The following is a 22,455-nucleotide window of genomic DNA, read 5'->3' as shown; positions in this document are numbered from 1 at the left end:
AAAACCTATAATGAGATTAATGTTCAAAAAATATAATATAACTTATTACTACAAAGTTTACTAAAAGGCTAAAAAGGGACAAACACTAGGCAATCAGTCACCCAACAAGCCAATGCTTCATGTAAGGTTTGGTACAATTTAGGATATTGTTATATATTAGTGAATTATAATTTTCGCTTTAAAAAAAAACAATTGATTTTTTTATATAAAAAAAGAAAATTAGTGAAAATTAATTATTTTGATAATTATAATTTCACCTTTTAAATGATATAGGGTAAGTATAACACTAACAATAGTAAATAGATCAAATTATAACAAATTAAAATATAAGGACTAAATTTTCCTGATGTATTTAACCTATATTATCTAAAATTTGTAAAAGTGAACATGAGAAAGAAAGTTCATGATGATGTGAGTGTTCCTTTTTCTTTCTTTCAATCAAATGTTTTCTTGGCAGTATTTGAGCTTCCATTTTTTCCAAACAATTTCCTTCTGCAAGCATATTCAATTTTCTCTCCATTTTTCAATGAAACCCATCATTTAGTGCCATGTAGATTTAACCCCTTTTTTTCCCCTCCCAAGCTTATCTCTTTTGCATGTGCACATGTAAAGTCATGATGTGGGTGGCATGCATGTACATGAATCCCATCATGGTGATGATGATGCCTAAATGTGCTATTTCATGCAGCATATAGCAGCTCAAACCCTCCTTCCAGTGCCCCTATTTTCCTTTGTGAAATTAAGGGGAAACTTCCACAAAGGAGTGGGAAAGGTTGCAATCTTATGTCCTTTTACAAGTTTAGTGTTGTTTGTAATAATTCCAAAATTTCTATGTTTGCTAGACAAGAAAGGGAAATTAAAGGGTTGCAGCTTTAGAAAATGGAGGAATATTCCACCTACTTACCAAGAAATTTCAAGACTAGAGTTTAATAATGAATACATGTTGACTGTTAAGAAATTGAGAATTTAATAATGTTTATTGAGTTAAGTTATAAGGAGTTCGAATGTTTTTTTTAAGTAAGATTTCAGGTTCAAGTCTCGTGGATTGAAGAAAATAACATTGAGAAAGCGTTGTCTCCGTTCGGGGATTCAATTCTGTTCGATTCTAGATTTAATCGTGGTCCAATATGATTAAGATATCTTAGAAAAAAAAAATATAGTCTTTGACATTCTAAAGAAAAACAAAAGAGTGTTTAATGTCATGGATGAATAGAGACTGTAAAGAGTATAAAAGGGGGGAAATTTACTTTAAAGATTCCAAATCCATGTGATTAAAGAGTCTTTTGAATCCTTTAAAGAAGTGATGATTGCATAAGCTCAATCCCATGTGATAAAGAAGTAGATAACATAGAAAAAACAGAGTTAAAGAGAAAAAAGGATTCATTTTTCATGCATGAGAAAAGAATCCAATTTTATATGGATATTGCCCGATAAATAAAAAGGAAAAAGTGTTAAAGAAAAAATATATGTTAAAGGTGTTAAAGGTATTTCCTTTTTTGAATTCAGATCTTAATATAGCTTATAGAATTTTGAAAAAAATAAAATAAAATTAATGCAGTTATTATTGTTATAATTTTGCATGGATTTTGAACTTTATTCCAGAGGCAGAATCAGCACATGCTATATTTTCATGATGAATTTTGAAAGGCAAAACAGCACAAACTTCTTTGGAATATGAACATGGAAGTATCCTTTGGTCATTATGATTCAACTAACTTTTTGCTGGGGTTGGATTTTGTTTGTGACAATGTTAAGCAATAATAATAATATAATATTCTCACTCAATTTAATTTCATAAAAAAATATTTCATTTCTATAGGGAAACATGAAACTGGAGCTCAAACATGTCTTGAAACATGTTTATTTTCCAAGTTGCAGGGTTCCATTGTGGAACTTCCAGGCTTGGAAATTACTTATGAAACAAGAGTAGTATACGATACACATCCATATATTATCTGGCTTTTGTTTCTTTTCCCTGTACTGTGTCAAAAACTATATCAGAAACTTGGCCGTGATGGATTGTCTTCAATATCTTCGAGAACGACCTTAACTCCATGGTTCTTAAGGGCATTGACAACAGCCCAGACCTTGGTTCGGTTCTTAAAGCCTTTCTTCTCGACCTCCTTGTTTACATCAACATGAATCCCTCTTCCCTGTCCTTGCTCAAGACCTTCCACCTTGAGTCGCATAGCCAATACCTCACCGACAACGGTTGCTGCCTTGGCATTGCAAGACCGGCCGCACTCCAATGAGTTCTTGATGGAATGTTCAACTGTTGATGCTGTTGCAACTATCCGTCCATTATTTCTGTCCACGACATTTGCTGTTATGTACTTAAGTGATACGAACAACCTCAGCACATACCTCTTCAGCACTGTCATCCTTTTGAGTTCGCAAACAATCTGTTTAACATAACAAAACGATATCAAGTTTAGCAGTTTATACGTTATAATAACATAGCACTTCATTTCACTAAGTTGCAGCCAAACTGAAGAATAGCATACCGATATTTGTACTACAATGGAGGTAAAAACATATTCACCATTTCTAAAGTCATTCCAGACATTATTGACAAATTTTAAGTTTGAAAACTTTCCAAGTTAATTTGTTAAACTACCTCAAGACATCTGATAACACTGGATTTCAAATTTCCTTTTCTATCTGCCCTTTGTGGGCATACTACCAGGTCCAACAACGGTATCATTGTTCTATTTATTTGTGCATTTTCCCTATTTTAACAAAACCATTATAGTGAACTAATAGCAATTAATTGAGTTTCAACAATGGGTGATGCATTCCATGTAATAAGCCTACTAGAAAAATTATAGCCAATTTTGAAGAAAGCTTTAGGAACTGCCTCGCAGTCACCCTAGGAATCATGACAAAAGAACATCTCAAGGTCAACTCGGAAGATGTATATTTACATACTTGGACCTGAATAAGTCTCTCTTCTTTGATTTTTCTATCCCTCATTGACTCATGAAATCGGCGTTTTCATAACAAAGAAAAAGATACGAACCGGTGTTTCGATTGAGTTGATGCAGAGGAGGTGTATCTGAATTCTTGTGGACGTGTTGCAAATGTATATTGCAAATAAAGTAACTGTCATGTCATACAACACAAGGGCTTCGGCCTAAATTCTCAAGTCAATATAATATTAAATGAAACCCAAGTTCTAACTTTATCTCCAATAGTTTATCTTCACCATGCAGTTCAAATGACGAAGTAAAGAGAAAGCAAGAATTACATGTAAGCATCTCAATAAGCTCTGTAAGCAGAGTAAACACTTTTTCAATAACTTATGCCATATCATGGAAAGTTTTACCAGACCACCAACATCCAAGGAAGAAACAACAACATCAATCTTCGATAACCCGTTAAACTTATTGAAGCTCAAAGAAATAGGAAAAGCCATGGCATGGATTTTTAAAGCTCAACGTTGATGCTAGCAGAGGTCTAATAATAAGTTGGGGCTCGGGGCAGTGATTCAAGATGCAAATGGAGACTTTGTCGATGCTAGGTGCCAGGTGCAAATTGGCACTGCCAATATATTTATGTTGGAAGCTTATGCTCTTGTTTGGAGTTCAATGGCTTTTAGAAATGTGTATTAGAAATCGTTATAGAGAGTGATTCACTTGTGATAATTCGGTACTTTACAAGCACTGACCATGTAGTGTCAAGCCTAGGGCACCTAATTACTTATATTAAGTCCTTTTATTCTAGTTTGGGGATGGTTTATTTTAAACATGTACTTAGGTCACGGAATCAACCAACTCATCTTCTAGCTAGTTTTGCTACCTTGAGAAGTTGCAATTTTATTTGGTAGCATGATCTGCCTAAATGTATTGATCAATGGTTATGCATGGACAATCTTATTAGTGAATGACCTCACAGGTGCACTTTTCTTCCGCTCTTCAGCTTCAATGAGTGGTCTTATAATAAGGGTACCTTATCATAAAAAGAAAAAGGAAAAAGAAAGCATATAGTGAAGCTTAAAATACAGTGATGGTCCAGAGTGGTTTGTTTCCAGAAAGAAGAGAAAATGTGACAAGAAAAAAAGCAAATGCTTGCATGAAGTGTGAATTAAGCATCTTATAGAGCCTCAAGTGCTGAACCCTTTCAAGCAATGCCACTATGGGTTTAAATCTTCTAACTTAGAACTACTACAAAATGTATAGCATAAGGCAAAGCAACATAAGCAACACAAACAGAAAACTAAAACATATATTTTCTATCTGAACTTAAATCTTTCATTCAAAAGAGAAGGCTTTACTTAACCAGAAACCCAATGACCAAAGATTCAGAATTTAGAAAATTGAGATTAATTAAAAAACAGAACTTGGGTTTAACAGGAATATAAAAATTACATAGCAAAACAAGGTTCAATTTTCAGTGAGGCAAATGATCAAACAGTTTACGTTCTAACAAATTGCAAACAAGCAAATTCAGGCAGCAGAGAAATGAACTTCACTACAAAATAAAATCTAACTTCAAACCCAAAACAAACAAAAAAGCCAAAAAAAAAAAACTACCAGAAAACGGAAAGCCCAAATCGAGAGAAGAATCCAAAGGGAAACCACTGATGCACTGATCGAGCAATTAGCGAATAGAAGAAAACTGTAGTCTTTGCAGATACCATCAGTGAAAACTGAAAGTGAGAACAGATAAATGGGTCGGGCCAACATGTCCGCTCTAAAGCTCAATAAACAAAAAGATTGATTTTACTATACATCCCCAACTATGTTACAATTTCAAATTAGTCCAAACTTCAATATATCCTACTTGAATTTTCAAAATATCAACAATGAATTAATCAGATTTTCTTTTAATCTTGTTAGTTTAAGTATAACTGGGATTTATCGTGAAAATATGTAAAAACATATATATATCAATTTGTAAACATGTTTGTACAAATCGTATTAATAACTTAAACACGATGTTTTAAAAAGCTGTGAAAAAGTTGTGCAGCAATCGGGAAGATGATTCGGTTATTGGGGCTATTATCAAGGATATACAGAGGTTAAGGGAGGGTTTCCATAGCTGCAAGTTTCTATACACTGCTAAGGGGGGAAATGAATCGTCACACATTATGGCTACAGAGGGACTAAAAAGCGGGGAAACGATTTACCTTATGGATGAGGTGCCGGGATTTGTTATGAGGGAGGTGGAGAGAGACAGAACACAAACTGGGTCATGAGTATCAATGTTCCCGATGGAGGAGGATGATTACCACAACAGAAGAGATGGTGGATCTAGTGGCGTAGGATTAGCAGTGGAAACGGAAAGCTGATGGAAATAGCTGATAAAACTTTGCCGGCGAACAGGTAAAGGAAAAGGGAAAGGGATGTTCGGCTTTCAGGGGTTAATAGAGCAAAAAAACGAGCAATTTACCAATAAAAACCCTTATTTTCAAAAATTACCGAAATGGGTCCATTATTTAATTATTTACGGGAATGGTCCATTTTCCGCGAAATCGCGTCCACGTCAGCGCGATGTCAGGGTTTGCGCCTGTAAATCGCGGTCACGTCAGCGCACTTTGCTGACGTGGCGGAGATTTCGGACCGCGCGTGACCAGTACCCAACAGTCAAAAAAATAAAATACCGGGCCCATTTCGATAAATTTTAAAAATATAGGGCTTTTTGGTATTTTGCCCAAAAAAAGCATTTTGAAGTAATAATTCATTAACCGTTTATGTTTTTTAGCTTGGAAAACCTTGAAAGACCATAACTTTTCGCTCGGTTGTCCGATTGAGGCGTTTTTTTTTTATTTCGATTAACTTTTCGAGATCTACGCGTGAATTAATCATATTTTTTTTAACCTTGTTAGTTTAAGTATAACTTGGATTTATCGTGAAAATATTTAAAAACATATATATATCAATTTGTAAACATGTTTGTACAAATCGTATTAATAACTTAAACACGATGTTTTAAAAAGCTGTGAAAAAGTAGTGAAAAAGTTGTGCAGCAATCGGGAATATGATTCGGTTATTGGGGCTATTATCAAGGATATACAGAAGTTAAGGGAGGGTTTCCATAGCTGCAAGTTTCTATACACTGCTAAAGGGGGAAATTAATCGTCACACATTATAGCTACAGAAGGACTAAAAAGCGGGGAAACGATTTACCTTATGGATGAGGTGCCGGGATTTGTTATGAGGGAGGTGGAGAGAGACAGAAGACAAACTGGGCCATGAGTACCAATGTTCCCGATGGAGGAGGATGATTACCACGACGGAAGAGATGGTGGATCTAGTGCCGTAGGATTAGCAGTGGAAACGAAAAGTTGGTGGAAATAGCTGATAAAACTTTACCGGCGAACAGGTAAAGGAAAAGGGAAAGGGATGTTCGGCTTTCAGGGGTTAATATAGCAAAAAAATGGGCAATTTACCAATAAAAGCCATTTTTTTCAAAAATTATCGAAATGGGCCCATTATTTAATTATTTACTGGAATGGTCCATTTTTTGCGAAATCGCGTCCACGTCAGCGTAATATCAGGGTACGCGCTAGGAAATCGCGGCCACGTCAGCAAAGCGCGCTGACGTGGCCGTGATTTCGGCCCGTGCGTGAACACTACCAAACGGTCAAAAAAATAAAATACCGGGCCCATTTCGATAAATTTTAAAAATATAGGGCTTTTTGGTATTTTCCCTCCAAAAAAAGCATTTTGAAGTAATAATTCATGAACAGTTTATGTTTTTTAGCTTGGAAAACCTTGAAAGACCATAACTTTTTGCTCGGTTGTCCGATTGAGGCGATTTTTTTTATTTCGATTAACTTTTCGAGATCTACGCGTGAATTAATCATATTTTTTTAACCTTGTTAGTTTAAGTATAACTTGGATTTATCGTGAAAATATTTAAAAACATATATATATCAATTTGTAAACATGTTTGTACAAATCGTATTAATAACTTAAACACGATGTTTTAAAAAGCTGTGAAAAAGTAGTGAAAAAGTTGTGCAGCAATCGGGAACATGATTCGGTTATTGGGGCTATTATCAAGGATATACAGAAGTTAAGGGAGGGTTTCCATAGCTGCAAGTTTCTATACACTGCTAAAGGGGGAAATTAATCGTCACACATTATAGCTACAGAGGGACTAAAAAGCGGGGAAATGATTTACCTTATGGATGAGGTGCCGGGATTTGTTATGAAGGAGGTGGAGAGAGACAGAAGACAAACTGGGCCATGAGTACCAATGTTCCCGATGGAGGAGGATGATTACCACGACAGAAGAGATGGTGGATCTAGTGGCGTAGGATTAGCAATGGAAACGGGAAGCTGATGGAAATAGCTGATAAAACTTTGCCGGCGAACAGGTAAAGGAAAAGGGAAAGGGATGTTCGGCTTTTAGGGGTTAATAGAGCAAAAAAAGGGCAATTAACAATAAAAGCCCTTTTTTTCAAAAATTACCGAAATGGGCCCATTATTTAATTATTTACCGGAATGGTCCATTTTTTGCGAAATCGCGTCCATGTCAGCGTAATATCAGGGTACGCGCCAGAAAATCGCGGCCACGTCAGCAAAGCGCGCTGACGAGGTCTCGATTTCGGCCCGCGCGTGAACAGTACCCAACGGTCAAAAAAATAAAATACCGTTGTTTGCCGCAGTTTTCGTCGAAAAAGATCATTTTTTACCTCTAAATTTTGATTTTTTCGGTTTAAAATTGAATTTTAAAATATTAAAATCATTATTTTCCTTATTTATTTGAAGTAAACACCGGATTTTTTTTACAAAATTGTTGTATTATTTTTTCTGATTTGACACGTGTATGGAATAGGTCCAATAAATCGTTAGAACATATGTAATATAGTTAAGATAATAACAATATTTTTATAATATGTCAATTAATTAGTTTAGCTTAGTTGGTTAAGATGCTTGCTCTTTTCCCTTAGTACTTTGGTTCAAATTTTGAATCTTTTTTGTACTTGTTGCATTTATTTTTTTAATCAATTAACTCTTCAATATTACATTAATATATATTATTAGGGGCAAAATACCAAAAAATCCCTATTTTTTAAAAATTTACTGAAATGGGCTAGGTATTTTATTATTTACCGGAATGGGCCATTTTCTCCGAAATCATGTCCACGTCAGCGCGCTTTGCTTATGTGGACACAAATCGCGCCTACGAGGCCGCGATTTGTGTCCATGTAAGCAAAGCGTGCTGACGTGGATGCGATTTTCTGACACGTCCCCTGACATCGCGCTGACGTGGATGCGATTTTGGGGAAAATGGCCCATTCCGGTAAATAATAAAATACTGGGCCTATTTTGGTAAATTTTAAAAAATAAGAATTTTATGTGTAATTTGCCCCAAAAAAACGAAAGGCCGCGGGTGAAAAGCTTTGAGTAGAAATATAGGTCAATTTACTAAAAGATAAATAAATTTTTTTTTAATGTTACTATTTTATTATTATGTAATTATTATTTTGTTATTATTATTTGGATATTGTATAAAATTTATTTTATTGTTAATTTTGTTATTATTTTAGAGATATTTACTTGTTAAGTTGTATTTATTTTAGTGTTATTTAGTATACATATTTTTTAAATTTTATTTTTAATTTGTTAAGAAATATTTATTTTGATATTTTTAGTATTTTTGATCTATTATATATATTTAATAATTATATAAAAATAATATAAAAATTAATACGGGTCAGGCTGGGCCTGAATTTTAGCATTTTTATCCAAGCCTAGGCCTAGCACACGGGCCTAGATTTTTAGTTGAGCTTGGTCTGAAATTAACATGGCCCATGAACACCTCTGCTAGTAATTAATCCTTCATATTCTGTAAACCCTTTAAGGGTAGATAAAATAATGCATTCTATAGGCCTATCAAGGGGTTTTAAATTTAATAAAGATGTTTTGAAGCATAGAGATGAATTTGAAATTTAATAATAATTTAGAGATGTATGGAGAAATTAACCCAAAAAAGAGACGTGGTTGAATTAATAACCTCGAAACGACAACGTTTGTTTTGACTAAGAGAGGCAAACTGAGGTCCGTTTAAAAAAGAAACCGGTGGAGATATCACCGTACACGTGTCCTCACCTCCTTCCATCATTCTTCCTTGCTTCAAAAACAAACCTCTCCTCTCTTCCGAAGGCTTCCACAACTCAGAAACCCTATTTTTCGGAGTTTTACGTCTGATTGTATTTCTCCAGCAGCGCACTGTAGCACCAAATTTCCGTACGTCCAAACCCTAGATCCATTTTCACGTTCTCTGATCCTCCCTCGACTAACGGAGATATTGATCCTTTTCGAATTTAATCTTCTTTCTTTTGCATTAATTGCAGTTCTAGATTTGTTGTGGTGGTTAGATTTCAAGATGGTGTCCGACGCAAGCAAGAAGAAGGCTGCTCAGAAGAAGGCTGCTGCCGCTGCAAAGAGAGGAGGGAAGGCCGCTGCATCTTCCAAGGCGGCAGCTGCAGCGACCGCGGAGAACGGCGTTGATAATGCTTCTGATAAAGTTAGCATGCTCCAGATATCCGATCGGACCTGTACTGGTGTTCTCTGCTCGCATCCTCTTTCCAGAGATATTCGTGTAAGTTGGAAGGATTCCTTCCTTTGTGAGAATAAATGTGATTTATTTCTATTTTTTTTATTGTTGCAGAAAATGTTAGTATATGATTTATTTCTTAAAAAACAGTTAAGTAATATCTAATCGCATTCCTGAACTCCGTAAACCGAAATCAATGAATAGGAATTAATCCACTCGAAGTCCTAAAGATAATCAAAATCTTATTTGAAATCATATACGAAAATAAATAAATCATGTTCTCTAAACAGTAACTCAAAACCTTCTCGATACCTGTTCAGTCCACTTGCGTATCATTTACTAAATTAGTCATATTTTAAGTTACAAAATTTGAAATCATGATCCATTTGAAGATTTAAAGGCCACACTTAGTATGGACTTTTTATAAAATGCAGTAAAATCTCGATGCTGCCAGGCAACCCGAACAACGTATGCTTAAAAATAAGATATCTCCAAATATTTTTTCTAAAGCATACTCTTCTTTTTATGCTAAATTGTTTGAGTGAAAGAAGAAAAGTGTAAAGCTTGTATTTTAGCTTCCAAAAATTAATACTGGAACGATTCATTAGTTTGGGAATATCCATTTATGAATATAGACAAATTAGTTAAAAAGTTTTGATATATTTGATTGATTCCATTATTGGAGGTAAAAAAACCTTTCTGTATTTTCAAGATGTGTCCTTGAATCATAATTTATATTGATGTTGAATTGATTTTCTTGTTGCAGATAGAGTCCTTATCAGTTACTTTCCACGGACATGATCTTATTGTTGATTCAACATTGGAGCTTAATTATGGCAGGTTTGATGACTTTATATCATGTTGCTTAGGAATATTCATTGTAAAATCTTGTTTGGGATATTTATCTGATGAGACCACTGTCTATTTCATATTATCTTTGCAGACGCTATGGTTTGCTAGGATTAAATGGTTGTGGGAAATCCACGCTGCTTACTGCAATAGGGTTGCGTGAACTTCCAATTCCAGAGCACATGGATATCTATCACCTGACGAGGGAGATTGAAGCTTCAGATATGTCTGCATTGCAGGCTGTCATAAGTTGTGATGAAGAGAGGTTGAAGTTGGAGAAAGAAGCAGAAATCTTGGCAGCACAGGTTATTCAGCAAACCCAGTGTTGTAATCATGCTAAGTTTCATCAAAAACATGCATTATAACCTCGTTTTCTGTATTTTTATCCATTAATTTTGTTTTAGGATGATGGTGGTGGAGAGACACTTGAACGTATCTATGAGCGATTGGATGCCTTGGATGCATCAACTGCTGAGAAACGTGCTGCTGAAATTTTATTTGGCCTCGGTTTCAACAAGATGATGCAGGCAAAGAAAACCCGAGATTTCTCTGGTGGTTGGAGAATGAGGATTGCATTGGCACGGGCTCTATTCATGAATCCCACCATTCTTTTGCTTGATGAGCCAACCAATCATTTAGGTAGGTATTTCGTGTTTTTTATGTGTATGCCATGCTGTTTATTAATATTTTTAATTAATGAAGTCTATTCATGAATCCGCCACTCTTTTTCTTCATGGCCCACTGATCGTTTAGTTAGGTCTTTAATGGTCATTTGGTTAGACTCATAAGTTTGACATGGAGAACATTTTCACTATGATTCTCAATTCTGATGCTTACAATTGGTTTAATTGGAAACAGATTTAGAAGCTTGTGTCTGGTTGGAAGAAAATTTGAAGAGATTTGATCGTATCCTTGTTGTGGTATCACATTCCCAGGATTTCCTGAACGGAGTTTGTACGAACATTATCCATATGCAAAACAAAAAACTTAAGTTGTACACTGGCAATTACGATCAGTATGTTCAAACTCGTTCTGAATTGGAAGAGAACCAGATGAAACAATACAAGTGGGAGCAGGAACAGATTGCTTCAATGAAGGAGTACATTGCTCGCTTCGGTCACGGGTCAGCCAAACTAGCCCGGCAGGCACAGAGTAAGGAGAAGACATTGGCAAAGATGGAGCGAGGTGGACTCACGGAGAAGGTAGTCAGGGACAAGGTTCTGGTGTTTCGATTTGTTGATGTCGGAAAACTTCCTCCACCGGTACTGCAGTTTGTGGAAGTTACTTTCGGATACACGCCTGAGAATCTGATCTACAAGAACTTGGACTTTGGGGTAGACTTGGACTCAAGGATAGCATTAGTAGGACCTAATGGTGCAGGGAAGAGTACACTGCTGAAACTGATGACAGGTGAATTGACTCCTATTGATGGAATGGTCCGACGGCATAACCATCTGCGAATTGCGCAATTCCATCAGCACTTGGCAGAGAAACTGGATATGGAAATGTCAGCTCTCCAGTACATGATAAGAGAATACCCTGGAAATGAGGAAGAGAAGATGAGAGGTGCAATCGGGAAGTTTGGATTGTCAGGGAAAGCGCAAGTGATGCCAATGAAGAACCTATCCGATGGACAGAGGAGTCGAGTCATCTTCGCGTGGTTAGCATTTCGACAACCCCACTTGCTGCTGCTAGATGAGCCCACTAACCATTTGGATATCGAGACGATCGATTCACTGGCGGAAGCATTGAACGAGTGGGACGGTGGGTTGGTACTGGTGAGTCACGATTTCCGGCTGATAAACCAGGTAGCCGAGGAGATATGGGTGTGTGAAAATCAAGCTGCAACACGATGGGAAGGGGACATCATGGACTTCAAGCAGCATCTCAAGAGTAAAGCTGGTTTATCTGATTGAAACAAAGTAGTAATTAGCATATAACTTTAAAGCAGAGGTAACGAGGAAAGGCTTTGTTATTGTTTGAAGCCATCGAGTTTTCGTGACCTCTGTTTGGTGGGTTTAGCAAAGCAGGATTTGTTGCCATTTGGTTTTTTAAACCTGGGTTTGCTTTCTCCCAGGGGTTGGTTGTTCGGTGATACCTGTTCTAGGTTTAAAGCTCTTTAGGCATTGTGCTGCTGAGGATATGGCATCATATAATCATTCCTATGCTGTATTTTGTGTTTCCCATCTTTTTTGTTTTTTCTTGCATTAACTTGGATTTTCAGATTGAACTGTGTTATGCGTGTAATATTTTCTATTCTCTATTTTAAGAAAGAGGGTTATGAATAATTTAAGCATTACAATATGCAGAATGCATGAGAAGGATAAAAAAGTACAGAGACTTTCTTAAACCCAATATTTTCAATCAACCCTCTCTTACGCCGCAAGCTCCCTAAACTCTCCCATCTTCTCCATCCAAAAGTTCTTGAACTTCATCAAAATCTTCCCCCAAAACCGAAATCATCTTTGGCTTCCTTCCTTCTCTCATCGCTTCATCCAAAATTTCTCGCTGCGTTGGAATCGACTCCTTTGGTATTTTGCTAGACAAATCCCTCGCAATTAATAAACCCATCACCGTCAGCGTCGATGTCTTTGATCATTTTTCTGAGAGTTGTTTATAGGAGAGCTGTTGGCCGAGGGAGCGCATGATGGAAGCATGTTCAGATGATGCAGGGATATGCATTTTAGTGGAGCACAAACCGGAAAGGATTCTCTAAGCTGTTCCAGCAACAAAGGCTTGTAAGCCACATGACGCCATTGCAAATTTACTAATTAAATTATTCATTTTAGAATTGAAGTAAATTGGAATTCAATAGAATCCTAGTATAAAATTTGTTCTTTTAGCCTTCTGTTGTAACAGAGAATGAGATTAGAAAGAATTAAAGGAAAGAAACGTGTTGTCCCGTTTAAGCTTTTTAAACTTTTTCAAATAGAGATGATGAGGGAATTGTTTGAAAACTTGTTCGAGTTTGGGGTTGGATTTTGGTGAAGTATTTTTGATGGGGTTCGCAATGGAGATTGAAGGAAAATCTGGAGAAGCTGCTGGGTTAGACTGAAAGAGACCCAAATTCCATTGGAATGTTATCTCTTCGTATGAAATAAAACAAATGAGATTAAATTAAACCCGAACTTGCTTAAATTGTAAACCTGAAATGCTTATTATTAAAAACATTAAATCAACTTTGAATAATATTTCAATGCAGCATCTGTCATGTTTCAAAGCCCCTGAAAAGATTTGTAACCATAAATAATGTTGATTGAGTGCACCGAGGAAAGGTACACTCTTTTGATAGTAAATTTTTTTGTGTTATGATTTGAGAGGTTCATTTTAAGGTACAAAGGTGAAGAAATTGTCATGAATGGATGATAGATGAGGATCACTTGTTATAAGTGTTAAAGATAGTGAATATTTCTCATTGAGCTAGACTCTGTAGATGTAGGGAAACCGAACTGCGTAGACAAATTTTGTATCATTTGTTTATTTTCTATTTCACGTAGTGTTTTCAAGCATATAACTTATATCTCAACAACTATTTTAAAATATCAATTGGTATCAGAATTTACCACTTAAGTAGTTAGTGGAGATCCCTAGTATTGCTAAACTCAAACTACAGAAGATTAATCTACTTCTAAACCTCCTATGCTAGGTGTTGACAATTAGGAGGCTAGGTGTTGACAATTATGCGTTCTGGAAAGCATGCATGAAAGCATATATTAAATCCATTAATGAGAAGACACGACGAGCTATATTGATTGGATGCGAACCACCTAAAATAGATGTTGAAAGTGGAAGGGTTGTTAAATTAGAAGTTCAATGGGCCACTTATAAAAAATTTTTGATAAATACGAAATTCAAAACTTTGTACGCCATAATTTTTTTTGTGAAATTAAAATTAAAAAAAAAAAAATTCAATCCAATTCATATAAAAAAGAATCTGATTCCAACGAATTCAATTTTTTTACATGCAATATAAAAAACCAATTCGTTATACGGGTTCGGGAGTCAGTTACGTACGAGGAAAGATTAGCACTCTCGTAACGCCCAAAATTGGTACTGAATTAATTATTTAATGTCTTAAGGTCAAATGAAAAAGATTAAAAAGACGATTCTCCTTTTAAAATCTTTATTGAAATTTATTAATTTGAAAACTAAAAAAAGTTTGGTCATCTTGTTTTTATGAAGAAATCGAAACCTCGTAACTTTGGGTACGATTCTTTGAAGTTTTGACGACTACACACTAATTTGCTTTTGTTAAAAAAAAAATCTCGTCTCGAGATAACAAAATGTCGTATCCTGTGAGTTGGGACACAACCCTTTGAATTCCCGAGAGTAAGTTTTAATCTTGAAATGTTTACGATTTTATTGAAAAAAGGATAATTGGCTATTTAAATTCAACGGAGAAAATTGAAGCCCAGTAAGTTAGGGCACAATCTCCTCGAGAATCTTGAACACCGAATATTTTGAAAACTTGCGGATAAAACGATTTTAATGCCTTAATGATACATAATCCCTTTTTACAAATGAAACGCAATGAGATAACGATATATAATATGAAATGATAGTTCGTAAGCTAAAACATGCTAACAATTGATTAAGAATCAATAGATACAAATAAGCAATACAATATACATAAAGACCATAATCTCATATACCACATAACAATTTTTTTTAATATCTACATTCATACCAAAATGAGATGAATAGTGGGAAAATCTAAATGATACAGAACAACATCAAGCAAATAATGCAAAAGCAATTTAAAAAAAATATATTATAAGAACAATTTAAAAAAAAAAACTTAAAAAACCCTTTTTTTAGAAACAACGAGTATGCAAATTAATTCAAAACAAGACAACATATATAGAACAAGTTTAAATAAAATCATTTAAAAAAAAAGTCACACATACATAACATAATACACATATATATATATATATAAAGGTATTTAAAATTGTGGTATATATATTATAGGAAAATATAAAATAAGTAATAATAATGTTAGGAGAAAATATATATAGCTTATAATAAATAATATATAGATGAAATTTAAAATAAAACTAGAATTAAAACCAATAACATATGGATATATAAATGGATAATAATTTAATATAGTTTAAAATGCATAATATATAAAAAAAACTTAAAGTAAATAATAATAGAACAATTTAAAATAAATAATATAAGTTCAAAATAAATAAATAAATAAATAATAGGCAAAAATAAATTGAAGTCTAACTGGTTTGGGACTAAATCGGGACAAAAAACTGAAATTAAAGGGTAAAAATCATAAATAAATAAATAAAGAGGGCTAAAGTCAAATGGCGCACAAAGGTTGAGGACAAAATGGAAAAATAACCCAATTCCCTGGACACATGTCCCTTCTAGCGAGCCAGGGACTAAATTGAAACACGTAAAAGTTTTATGGCCAAATCAATAAAATAAAAAAAGAATAAAGGACTAAATTCAAATAAACCAAAAAAGCGGAAGGACCGAAAGGGTGAATAACCTAAATTCCAAAAATAAGCGGATCCTTCCCCTGGGTCGGGTCACCGCTCGGGTCAAGGGAGTGAAACGACGTCGTTTTGGGCATCAGAAGCCAAGCCCAAAACGACGTCGTTTTGAGGTGTCTATATAAGTAAACAAAAAACCCTAAAAAACATTTGTAGCCTCCTTTTTTAAAAAAAAACTCTCTTTTCTCTCAACTCTCTCACAGCATTCCCCCTCCAGCCAATGTCCGGTCATCGGATCACCACGGCAGTCGCCGATCGCCGGCGACGGTGCCGCCGCCCGCGATGACCGAAAAATGAAAAGTCACTATTTTTTTAGTTTTTTCAATCCCCAGACCTATAGAACGCTGATTTTCATCGGAATCGGTCACCTCCTCCGCAATAAAAGTATGATTTTTACCCTTTGTATTTTCGATTTATTTTTTAATAAAAAAGAGAAAAATAATAAATAAATAAGCTGAAAAAATAAAATAACTACCTTTGAGAATGCCCGATATTTGAACTGATTTTTTTCCAATTTCTTTTGATTCATTTGTGAGTGTTAAAATAGCTTTTTTTATAGCCCGAAATTTCCTATTTTCCCTACTTTTACACTGTTTGTGTTGCTATTGGACTCTCCTAGTCCTTTACAGGTAAGAACGTGGCGGCATGCGTGGAGAAGGTGGAGCGCACGGGGACTGCCGTTGGGGTGCGGCGGCTAAGGCTTGGTTGCTGCCTTGGGTTTTGTTTTTGTTTTGTTTTGGGCTAGGGTTAACTTTTAGGTTGTTGGGCCTTTTTTTGGGTTTGATAATTTAGGCCTGTTTCATTTATTTTGGTTTTAGTTTACTTTTGATTTTATTATTTGTATATGGGTTGGGCAAATTTTGGGTTTGTACACTAGTAATCTGATAAAGAAAATGGATGATGGAAATGAAAACAAAATCTAGATTTTTTTTTTCAAGATTCTTGTAATAGAACAAGAAGAAAACAAACATATGAATATAATCTTTTTTTCCCTGTTACTTTATAGTAGTAAAACATTTATGTACATTAAATATTTTATTTATTTTATCTTTTCACAAATAATTTATTAATTTCTTTTAAATGTCTGACATGGAAAAACAATACACGTGCCAAAGCTGGATTGGTCAGGAATTTTTCCAAACGACGTTATTCTCTTGGACTAAAAAAGTTAACGGAGTTAAAATTCAGGTACCTATTTGGGATAAAAAAGTTTAGATACCTATTTGGGAAAACGCGAAAAGTTTGGGGGCTAAAATGTGAATAAAACCTTTAGTCAAAGTTAAACATAAAAGAGACGTGGTTGAATTATAAACATAACACGACACCGTTTGGCTGGAAGATAGAGAGGCAAATTGAAGTCCGTTAAAAAACGAAACCGTACACGTGTCCTCACCTCTTTCCATCATTCTTACTCGCTTCAAAAACAAAACTCTCTCCTCTCTTCTGAAAGCTTTTATAATTCAGAAACCCTATTTTTCGGAGTTTTACGTCTAATTGTATCTCTCCAGCAACGCACAGTAGCACCAAATTTCCGTACGTCCAAACTTTTGATCCATTATCACCTTCTCTGATCTTCCCTCTACTATCGGAGGTATTGATTCTTTTCGGATTTAACTTTCCTGTTTTTTTCTTTTTTCTTTTTTGCATTAATTGCAGTTTTAGGTTTGTTGTGGTTGTTAGACTTGAAGATGGTGTCGGACGCGAGCAAGAAGAAGGCTGCTCAGAAGAAGGCTGCTGCCGCTGCGAAGAGAGGAGGGAAGGCTGCTGCAGCCGCTGCATCTTCCAAGGCGGCAGCTGCGGCGACCGCGGAGAACGGCGTTGATAAGGTTTCTGATAAAGTTAGTATGCTCCAGATATCCGATCGGACCTGTACCGGTGTTCTCTGCTCGCATCCTCTTTCCCGAGATATTCGTGTAAGTTGGAAGGATTCCTTCCTTTGTGAGATTAAATGGGATTGTATTTGATTTGTTTCTTAAAAAACAGTTAAGTAATATCTAATCGCATGCCTGAACTCCTTAAACCGAAATCAATGAATAGGAATTAATCCACTCGAAGTCCTAAAGATAATCAGAATCTTATTTGAAATCATATACGAAAATAAATAAATCATATTCTCTAAACAGTAACTCAAAACCTTCTCGATATCTGTTCAGTACACTTGCGTATCATTTACTAAATTAGTCATATTTTAAGTTACAAAATTTGAAATCATGATCCATTTGAAGATTTAAAACCCAGACTTAATATGGACTTTTTATTAAATACAGTAAAATCTCGATGCTGCCAGGCAACCCGAACAAAATATGCTTAAAAATAGGATATCTCCAAATAATTTTTTTGAAGCATACTCTTCTTTTTATGCTAAATTGTTTGAGGGAAAGAAGAAAAGTGTAAATCTTGTATTTTAGCTTCCAAAAATTAATACTGGAACGATTCATTAGTTTGGATGATCCATTTATGAATATAGACAAATTAGTTAAAAAGTTTTGATATATTTGACTGATTCCATTATTGGAGGTAAAAGAACCTTTCTGTATGTTCAAGATGTGTCCTTGAATCATAATTTATATTGATGTTGAATTGATTTTCTTGTTGCAGATAGAGTCCTTATCAGTTACTTTCCACGGACATGATCTTATTGTTGATTCAATATTGGAGCTTAATTATGGCAGGTCTGATGACCTTGTATCATGTTGCTTCGGAATATTCATTGTAAAATCTTGTTTGGGATATTTATCTGATGAGACCACCGTCTATTTCATATTATCTTTGCAGACGCTATGGTTTGCTAGGATTAAATGGTTGTGGGAAGTCCACGCTGCTTACTGCAATAGGGTTGCGTGAACTTCCAATTCCGGAGCACATGGATATCTATCACCTGACGAGGGAGATTGAAGCTTCAGATACGTCTGCATTGCAGGCTGTCATAAGTTGTGATGAAGAGAGGTTGAAGTTGGAGAAAGAAGCAGAAATCTTGGCAGCACAGGTTATTCAGCAAACCCAGTGTTGTAATCATGCTAAGTTTCATCAAAAACATGCATTATAACCTCATTTTCTGTATTTTTATCCATTAATTTTGTTTTAGGATGATGGTGGTGGAGAGGCGCTTGAACGTATTTATGAGCGATTGGATGCCTTGGATGCATCAACTGCTGAGAAACGTGCTGCTGAAATTTTATTTGGCCTCGGTTTCAACAAGATGATGCAGGCAAAGAAAACCCAAGATTTCTCTGGTGGTTGGAGAATGAGGATTGCATTGGCACGAGCTCTATTCATGAATCCCACCATTCTTTTGCTTGATGAGCCAACCAATCATTTAGGTAGGTATTTCGTGTTTTTTATGTGTATGTCATGCTGTTTATTAATATTTTTAATTAATTTAAGTCTATTCATGAATCCACGCCACCAATCTTTTAGTTGGGTCTTTACTGGTCATTTTGTTAGACGTCAAAAGTTTGACGTGGAGAACATTTTCACTATGATTCTCTATTCTGATGCTTACAATTGGTTTAATTGGAAACAGATTTAGAAGCTTGTGTCTGGTTGGAAGAAAATTTGAAGAAATTTGATCGTATCCTTGTTGTGGTATCACATTCCCAGGATTTCCTGAACGGAGTTTGTACAAACATTATCCATATGCAAAACAAAAAACTTAAGTTGTACACTGGCAATTACGATCAGTACGTTCAAACTCGTTCTGAATTGGAAGAGAACCAGATGAAACAATACAAGTGGGAGCAGGAACAGATTGCTTCAATGAAGGAGTACATTGCTCGCTTCGGTCACGGGTCAGCCAAACTAGCCCGGCAGGCACAGAGTAAGGAGAAGACATTGGCAAAGATGGAGCGAGGTGGACTCACGGAGAAGGTAGTCAGGGACAAGGTTCTGGTGTTTCGATTTGTTGATGTCGGAAAACTTCCTCCACCGGTACTGCAGTTTGTGGAAGTTACTTTCGGATACACGCCTGAGAATCTGATCTACAAGAACTTGGACTTTGGGGTAGACTTGGACTCAAGGATAGCATTAGTAGGACCTAATGGTGCAGGGAAGAGTACACTGCTGAAACTGATGACAGGTGAATTGACTCCTATTGATGGAATGGTCCGACGGCATAACCATCTGCGAATTGCGCAATTCCATCAGCACTTGGCAGAGAAACTGGATATGGAAATGTCAGCTCTCCAGTACATGATAAGAGAATACCCTGGAAATGAGGAAGAGAAGATGAGAGGTGCAATCGGGAAGTTTGGATTGTCAGGGAAAGCGCAAGTGATGCCAATGAAGAACCTATCCGATGGACAGAGGAGTCGAGTCATCTTCGCGTGGTTAGCATTTCGACAACCCCACTTGCTGCTGCTAGATGAGCCCACTAACCATTTGGATATCGAGACGATCGATTCACTGGCGGAAGCATTGAACGAGTGGGACGGTGGGTTGGTACTGGTGAGTCACGATTTCCGGCTGATAAACCAGGTAGCCGAGGAGATATGGGTGTGTGAAAATCAAGCTGCAACACGATGGGAAGGGGACATCATGGACTTCAAGCAGCATCTCAAGAGTAAAGCTGGTTTATCTGATTGAAGCAAAGCGGTAATTAGCATATAACTTTAAAGCAGATGGTGTCCACCATCCCAGATGGGTTATTCTCGCGCGGTGGATTAAGCTAAGTAGCTGCTATTTAGTATTTTTATAGAGCAGAGGTAACGAGGAAAGGCTTTGTTATTGTTTGAAGCCATCGAGTTTTCGTGACCTCTGTTTGGTGGGTTTCGCAAAGCAGGCATTTGGTGCCTTTTGCTTTTCAAGCCTGGGTTTGCTTTCTCCGAGAGGTTGGTTTTTCGGTGATACTTATAATATAAAGAGTAGCTTAAATTTTGTCGTTTATTTTATAGATACTTATTGCAATTAACTCTACGAAATACTAGTATTTCTGTTAATTATATCCTACATACATAGCAGTATTTCATAATTATTTTGAAATGATTAAATAATTGTGATAAAGTATTTGAATTTGGTAAGTTTGAATTCGTTTTTAATTCTATTCATATTAATTCCTGCTTTTTTTTTAAAAATATTTTTGTGAAGGTTTGTGATGATGATATGGAACTGAGATTATGTTCAATTTTAGGTAATGTGTTGTAGAATAGTACATACTTCATTCTTTTTTCTTTTTCTTTTTACAATATTAAATGGATAAAAATTTTAAAATGGAAAAAATTCAAAAGCTAGAAGTCAATCCGAAACTAAATATTCCTTTATCACTAAATAATTTAAAATTAATCTATACTTATAATGACTTGAATTTTTAGTGGTGTCGGAACGGTAATTTGAGATCTCTAAATCCGACAAGTAAGTAGAAAATATTATTAATTTAGTGAGTATAAGTTAAATGTGAAGTTTGAAAATTTTTTGAAATAATGAATAGTTTATTAGAAATAAATATTAAAATAATTAGAATCGAAAATGAGGTATCAAGACCTCGGAGATTTTAAACCAAACTATAAATATTTTTATAAATATTTATGGAGTGTTAAAAAGCTTGTATTAAAGTTTCGTCAATAAATTTTAAAGTTCCGATAGTTAATTGAACAAAAAGATCTAAATTGTAACAAATGTAAAATTATGAGAAATAATTAAATAGCTTAAATGATAAAAGAAAGACAACTTAAAAGGAAAATAGACCCAAGGTCTATCTGGGCTGAACAGCAAAGGCATGAAATTAACAAGAAAATAAGGAGAATTAAGGAAAAAATTAGAATATTGCAAAATTTACTTAATAAAGCTAGGATTAAAGTGAAATTATCTAGATTTCTCTTTATTTTTCTACATTTTCATCAGCAAAAACACCATAAAAGGCTTTTCTTAAGTTGGTTTTTCATATTTTTACTGCATGTAAGTTCAATTCTTGATTATTTCTTGAAATTTTTGTGTGTTTTTTTTTACTTTTACAACTAGGTCCACTTGTTAAATTCATTAGTTTTTGATTCTATGAAAGAAATTAAAAGTTGGTATGAATATATGCTAAAATTATATGATTATTTAGCATGAAATTAGAGCTTTAAATTGTTTATATGTCGATTTTATTGAAAGAATTGAATAGAAAGTGAATGTTTGGGACCTAATAGTAAAAGAGTTTAAAGTTAGGGTTTAATGTGGAAATTCTGAATTTCAATAGTTTTGAAATAACTTATAATGTGTAGGTAAAGTACTAATTGAGATAAAATTAGCTTAATTGAGGGGTTAATTGAGCAAGGATTGAATTGTATGAACTGTGAAATTTAGGGCAAAATAGAAATCAACATTTTACATTAAAACAGTTTTGGACAGCAGCAGTAGTCTAACTTTGAAAAATCACCAAAAATTGTGCGATTAGAGGATGAATAAAATATGAAATTAAAACTTATTGAGTCTAGTTTCTCATAGATGAAACAGTTTAAGCAATGAAATTGTAAATAATGAGATATAATAAATTTTGTGAGATAAGGTCAGGATGGTTTGGGGTTCCCCTGTTATAACTTTGGAAAATCATAAAAAAAATTTAAAGAAAAATAATTAGGGGCTTAAATTTATATATTTAAAATCCTGAATG

The 22,455-nt window shown here is 35.0% G+C and overlaps 3 protein-coding genes across 15 annotated transcripts; 2 read left to right on the top strand and 1 right to left on the bottom strand.

The window, feature by feature from the left end:
• Positions 1-1,790: 1,790 nt before the first annotated feature.
• LOC107927157 (50S ribosomal protein L18) lies at positions 1,791-7,150 on the bottom strand. Of its 10 annotated transcripts, none has more exons than XM_016858172.2 (4): positions 7,129-7,146; positions 4,533-4,648; positions 3,020-3,133; positions 1,791-2,402 (listed from the first exon to the last, which is right to left on the bottom strand). In XM_016858172.2, exons 3-4 carry the CDS (start codon positions 3,107-3,109, stop codon positions 1,998-2,000), a joined length of 495 nt encoding a protein of 164 aa, XP_016713661.1. In that variant the 5' UTR covers positions 3,110-3,133; positions 4,533-4,648; positions 7,129-7,146; the 3' UTR covers positions 1,791-1,997. The 10 variants fall into 10 exon arrangements, with proteins under 10 accessions (XP_016713661.1, XP_040946331.1, XP_016713660.1 ...); XM_041090397.1 differs by having other exon boundaries at positions 3,020-3,102; XM_016858171.2 differs by lacking the exon at positions 7,129-7,146 and adding an exon at positions 5,129-5,358.
• A 1,893-nt stretch (positions 7,151-9,043) lies between these two features.
• On the top strand, positions 9,044-20,884 carry LOC107927094 (ABC transporter F family member 1). Of its 2 annotated transcripts, XM_016858069.2 has the most exons (7): positions 9,044-9,200; positions 9,308-9,555; positions 10,277-10,350; positions 10,454-10,664; positions 10,764-10,998; positions 11,218-12,312; positions 20,570-20,884. In XM_016858069.2, exons 2-6 carry the CDS (start codon positions 9,340-9,342, stop codon positions 12,273-12,275), a joined length of 1,794 nt encoding a protein of 597 aa, XP_016713558.1. In that variant the 5' UTR covers positions 9,044-9,200; positions 9,308-9,339; the 3' UTR covers positions 12,276-12,312; positions 20,570-20,884. The 2 variants fall into 2 exon arrangements, with proteins under 2 accessions (XP_016713558.1, XP_016713556.1); XM_016858067.2 differs by lacking the exon at positions 20,570-20,884 and having other exon boundaries at positions 11,218-12,647.
• Positions 17,265-20,884, top strand: LOC107927093 (ABC transporter F family member 1). 3 transcript variants are annotated; one of them, XM_016858066.2, is made up of 6 exons: positions 17,265-17,402; positions 17,526-17,782; positions 18,468-18,541; positions 18,645-18,855; positions 18,955-19,189; positions 19,393-20,884. In XM_016858066.2, the coding sequence occupies exons 2-6, from the start codon at positions 17,558-17,560 to the stop codon at positions 20,448-20,450; spliced, it is 1,803 nt and encodes a 600-aa protein (XP_016713555.2). In that variant the 5' UTR covers positions 17,265-17,402; positions 17,526-17,557; the 3' UTR covers positions 20,451-20,884. The 3 variants fall into 3 exon arrangements, with proteins under 3 accessions (XP_016713555.2, XP_016713554.2, XP_016713553.2); XM_016858065.2 differs by having other exon boundaries at positions 17,266-17,460; positions 17,532-17,782; XM_016858064.2 differs by having other exon boundaries at positions 17,268-17,460; positions 17,550-17,782.
• Positions 20,885-22,455: the final 1,571 nt, after the last annotated feature.

Source organism: Gossypium hirsutum, chromosome D03 (genome assembly GCF_007990345.1).
Source record: "Gossypium hirsutum isolate 1008001.06 chromosome D03, Gossypium_hirsutum_v2.1, whole genome shotgun sequence".
Classification (NCBI taxonomy): domain Eukaryota; kingdom Viridiplantae; phylum Streptophyta; class Magnoliopsida; order Malvales; family Malvaceae; genus Gossypium; species Gossypium hirsutum.
The sequence above is the reverse complement of the archived record's forward strand: the minus strand, read 5'-3'. Positions and strand labels throughout refer to the sequence as shown.